The sequence below is a fragment of the Octopus bimaculoides genome, chromosome 27 (genome assembly GCF_046866305.1).
Source record: "Octopus bimaculoides isolate indiv1 chromosome 27, ASM4686630v1, whole genome shotgun sequence".
Taxonomy (NCBI): Eukaryota; Metazoa; Mollusca; class Cephalopoda; order Octopoda; family Octopodidae; genus Octopus; species Octopus bimaculoides.
This window is the reverse complement of record NC_142954.1, coordinates 7,205,433-7,210,432: the sequence shown is the minus strand read 5'-3', so window position 1 is coordinate 7,210,432 and position 5,000 is coordinate 7,205,433. Positions and strand designations below refer to the sequence as shown.

At 38.3% G+C, this 5,000-nt stretch overlaps 1 protein-coding gene across 1 annotated transcript in view; it reads left to right on the top strand.

Annotated features, from left to right (window-relative positions):
• The first annotated feature begins 1,970 nt into the window (after nt 1–1,970).
• LOC149130832 (uncharacterized) overlaps nt 1,971–5,000 on the top strand; it is a 3,363-nt gene continuing 333 nt past the window's right edge. The window contains exons 1-6 of the mRNA XM_089343324.1: nt 1,971–2,544; nt 3,204–3,251; nt 3,739–3,786; nt 3,962–4,024; nt 4,401–4,463; nt 4,723–4,901. Of these exons, the coding sequence (XP_089199450.1) occupies nt 2,346–2,544; nt 3,204–3,251; nt 3,739–3,786; nt 3,962–4,024; nt 4,401–4,463; nt 4,723–4,901 (600 nt within the window). The 5' untranslated portion in view covers nt 1,971–2,345. The remainder of the gene's footprint in view (nt 2,545–3,203; nt 3,252–3,738; nt 3,787–3,961; nt 4,025–4,400; nt 4,464–4,722; nt 4,902–5,000) is intronic.

Genomic DNA, 5,000 nt, shown 5'->3' with positions numbered 1-5,000 from the left:
GCGACACGACGGCTACTCAACTCTTTCTCTATTTTGGCACTACGGCCACTACACAGAGGGTGGACACTACAAGGACAGACAAAACAATACAACACGTGGGGTACAAACAACGAATGATGAATGAAATGAATTACTTACAATGAGGTGATGAAATGGCTTACGAGTACCCCAAAACTCGCAGTTTCATTTAACAGTTCTCCTATACAGTTTATGATCATTTTTTCTTTCTTCAGAAATTGTAAGTGGCCACAGCTCCTCTGCCGTTACTACACTTGGCAGGGTGCCGTAGCCCACGTATATTCCGCTTGTTTGAAACTTGTCCGGGTGCATCTTTTGCAGTCTCTGCATCACATGTGCTTCCACCAATATAGCTTTCTGTTTTTCTTCAAACGTTTCAAGGTCCAGTTTAAGTCTTACTAATCCTTCCATGTCTCAGCTACCTCTATTTATATGTCTTGGGCGATCCTACTTCTTCGCTTGGGGGCGTCGACACAACACATACATACATACATGCATACATACATACATATTATCAACCGGTACAAGCAAGCTCTCAATATGGTCAGTAGCACACCCCACTGGTTAGATCTGACTGAGACAAAATTGATCCCCAAATGCATAACCACCCACATGGCATAAAACCACCGGCCAATTGCATTCCAGAACTTAATGTAGAAAATATATACAGCAAGTTTAAACCTCTTCATCCAAGATTATTGTGAAAATCACATCGATTCTAAAAATACACCGTCGCTAAAGTATATTGAACCTACGCAGAGTTGACCGGCGTTTGGCTCCAAGGATGCAAATTGATAGGCAGACAGATAATGAATCAGAGAGGGAGAGACAGAGAGGGAGAGACACAGTGAGACAGATAGACAAACAAACAATAACCGAGAAAGAGAAAGAGAGAGAGAGCGAGAGAGAGAGCGAGAGAGAGAGAGACAGAGAGACAGACAGACAGACAGACAGACAGACAGACAGACAGACAGACAGAGAGAAAGAGAAAGAGAGAGAGAGAAAGAGAGAGAAATAGAGAGAAAGAGACAGACAGACAGACAGACAGACAGAAAGATAGACAGACAGACAAGGAAAGACAGAAGGTGAGACATATAGACAGACTGACAGACAGACAGATAGACAGACAATGACAGAGACAGAAGGAGCGACAGACAGACAGACAGATAGACAGACAGAGCGACAGACAGACAGACAGAAAGATAGACAGACAGGGGAGGAAAGAGAGAGGGAGAAACAGACAGGCAAACAGATAAACAGATAGACAGACGGACAAGGAAAGCGAGAGAGACAGACAGACAGCGTAACAGACAGACACATAGACAGACAGAAGATGAGAGAGGGACAGACAGACAGACAGATAGGCAGACGGATAGATAAGCAGATAGTCAAGAAACAAAAATGAGAGACAGACAGACAGACAGACACACACACACACACACACACACACACACACCCAGATAAAGAAACGGTGCGAGAGAGGGTGAAAGAAAGAGAGAGAGTAATAGAGAGAGAAAGAAAGAGGGTAAAAGTAAGGGAGAGAGATACGTAGATAGATAGATAGATAGATAGATAGATAGATAGATAGATAGATGAATATAGATAGATAGATAGATAGATAGATATGTATGTATGTATGTATGTATATATGAAGGTAGACAGACAGACAGACAGACAGACAGACAGACGTATAGATAGATGCACACTCATACAAAAACAAAATTCAGAATACAAATTTATTTCAAAACTAAAACAAAACATGAATGGATAGATGTGGTAGAATATATTGAGCATATACGCATGGGGAAAATGTAAGAACGATCTTGTCCCCTACTATGTGTGTGTTTGTATGTGTGTGTATGTGCGCTTTTTATGTGTATGTCTATATGTATATGTGACTTTTATTTTGTAATAAATTCATTCAATGTTTCCCATGTAGTTAAGGTATTAAAGTGAAATTTTGAATTTATTTCAAATTTTGGAACCAGGGATGAGTTATACCAAACCCCACGACTTGACTGGTACGTCCTGTTATCGAAAAGAAAGGACGATTGACCAAGTTGGCCTCGACGGGATTTGAACACACAATTTAATGTTTCTATGTATTTCGTTATCCATCTGCGCCATCTTGGCGCTTTTTTGATTTTAAACCGTTGAATTTAATTATGACGTCATAATCAGAAAGGGAGAGAAACGAGAAAATTTCTTTACAAAATTCCTTTGCGATTTATCCAGCTTGTTTAACGATAACTTCTTGTACGTTACTCTTGCGATTCATTCATTTGCGTTAATAAATTTACTAATTATTATATTCTATTTGTTGAAAAATGACAGCTAATGTAGCAGAGCAGGGTTTCCTCGCACGTCTGCGTGCAGGAGCCAGGAGAATAATTGAAGCTATATGCCCGTGTTTAAAGAAACCAAAAACAGATGAAAATGCACCAGATGACAACATAGAGATTTCCTCGGTGACAGCAACATCAGAGAGATCCGATCTGAATCGATGTGCTACCACAGATATAGAGGGTAAGTTCAGATGAAAACACTTTCAAATTTTATGTAGCACATATTCATTTTAAGGGAGATAGTTCTATAGTTCTATCTTCTCTTTACATACAGCTATCTACATATGTATGCATGTATGTATGTATGTACGTCCGTATGTATGTATGTATGTATGTATGTATATAAATCCATGTAAAGTAGCAAAATCGTTATCAAATCGAGCGAAAGAGCCGGAAGATATGCCCGTAAGTATTTCTTCCGGCTCTTTGTGTCCTGTGTTCACATACCGTCCAAGTAACCTTTGCCGTTCATCACTTCCGGTTCCATACGACCATATGCATTCCTTGCACTGGCATTGATGTTATCGACTTGTTTTCCTCGTCCAAAATTCCTCGTCTTCATCCATACCATGGAGCGGCATTCCGTTCAGTGTAAAATATTGTCATTTCCAACCTTACACCCAATGGAAACAGTGAAGTATTTGCGTATCTATGTATATACGACAGTCCGCCAGCGTAGACTTTGCTTTTCATCCTTTTCAGATCGATAAAATAAGAACCTGTTGGACTCTTGGGTTGATGCAATCGACTTAGAACCTCATCCGAAGTTAATGCTTTGTACGAAAATGTCAGACTAATGAAGGCATGCCTATTATATTTCTCTTATTTTCACATCAACAGATGCAGCTTCCGAGCATTCTGAATTATCTGATGAAACATATATAAGATGTAAGATATAAACGAATTCCTTTTCTCATTTTTCATTATTATAATTACCAAGTTTATTCCATTAATACATACGTATGTATTAATGGATGGATGGATGAAAGGAAGGAGAGATGGACAAACAAATGGCACACGCATAATACAGAGTCCACTTTGGAATTCTACTTTCATCCTTGAAGAATGTCCGTTTCGGGATATGTGAATGAGAGAGTGTGTTCATTTATAGATTTGGAATTGTCTCCATTATTATTTTACCGTCGAGCTAGCAGAATCTTTACTACTTCCAAGAAAACATGCTTAACAGCCCGTCGTACTATTCTGACTTCTCGGTTCAGTTACCGCCAAAGACGACTCCGCCTTTCATACCTTCCAGGGTCGATGAAACAAATAGCAGTTCAACACTAGGATAGATGTAATCGATTGTCGCCCGCACCGAAAACCTCTTGTAGTAGGATCGCTTATTATTATATTCCCTTTTTGTCCTTTTCAGACCGTTCCGACGGTTCTTCAGACGATTGTGGCCAAGCATGTTATGAAGGTAAGTTGCAATTAACGTCGTTTCTAATGTTTTAATTAAAAGCCTAACCATTCAGAGCATTGTAATATACCTATTCATCTATTGCACACTCACACACACACACACGTACACACACACAATACTGTATATTCGTATATATTGGTAGGTTAACAATTATTACTTCTTCCCTTTTCAGACATGTTTTCTGCAGCAGCGACTGTCCATAGTCCTGTGATGTTTGAGCGAGAACATTCTGACGGTAAATTATGATAAATATCAATTTCAAGTTTTTAATTAACACACCAAATTACATTCATGTTGCTAATTGTCATTTTATACACACACACACACACACACACACACACACACAAACACACACACACACACACACACACACACACACACACACACACACACATATATATATATATATACATACATAGATACATAGGTACCTATATACCTGTATCTATGTACATATTTTTCCCTGCATGTATACACGCATGCCTCTATGTATGTATGCATGTATGTATGTATGTATATCCATGTACGCTTGCAATTATATTGTTATGTATACCCCTGAAATTCATACAGGAATGCTTTTATGTATATATATTTTGCTTTATTTCTTGCAGAATCCTCCTCTGCAGAGACCAGTTCTTATGAACCTCATCTTGCCATCCTACCTTTCACCGGAAGTAAGTCATACTCTGTAGCATTTCTAATTTTTCATTAAACATTTTAGCAGATTCTATTGTCCTAAATAATTTCTAGTGGATTATACACACACACACACACAAACACACACACACACACACATCGATAGGTCAGTGAAATATAAACAACCCATGCATAATTACTTTTCTCAATATGAATATTCCATGTTTGATTTCCGTCCGTTTCTCTTGTTTATGTCAAATTATATTCATTGAGTTTTGTTTTTCGGTCAATTTGCAGCTCGTTTTTCCGATGCCGAAGAAATACCTCGTGGTCCGTATTATGAACCTCTTGTACTGACTGATATTTTCTTTGAAAACCACTCGGCATACGTTCATCTTGCCGAATTCTTCGTGTTTGCTTTGAATGGTAACATAGTCTTGAATGTTGCCATGTATATAAATATAGATGAACAATAGGTAAGCAATGAGTTAAAATACTTTGACAAATTATTATATTTTCACCTCATCTACACTCATCAATCATTTATTCATACATTCATACGTACACACACACAC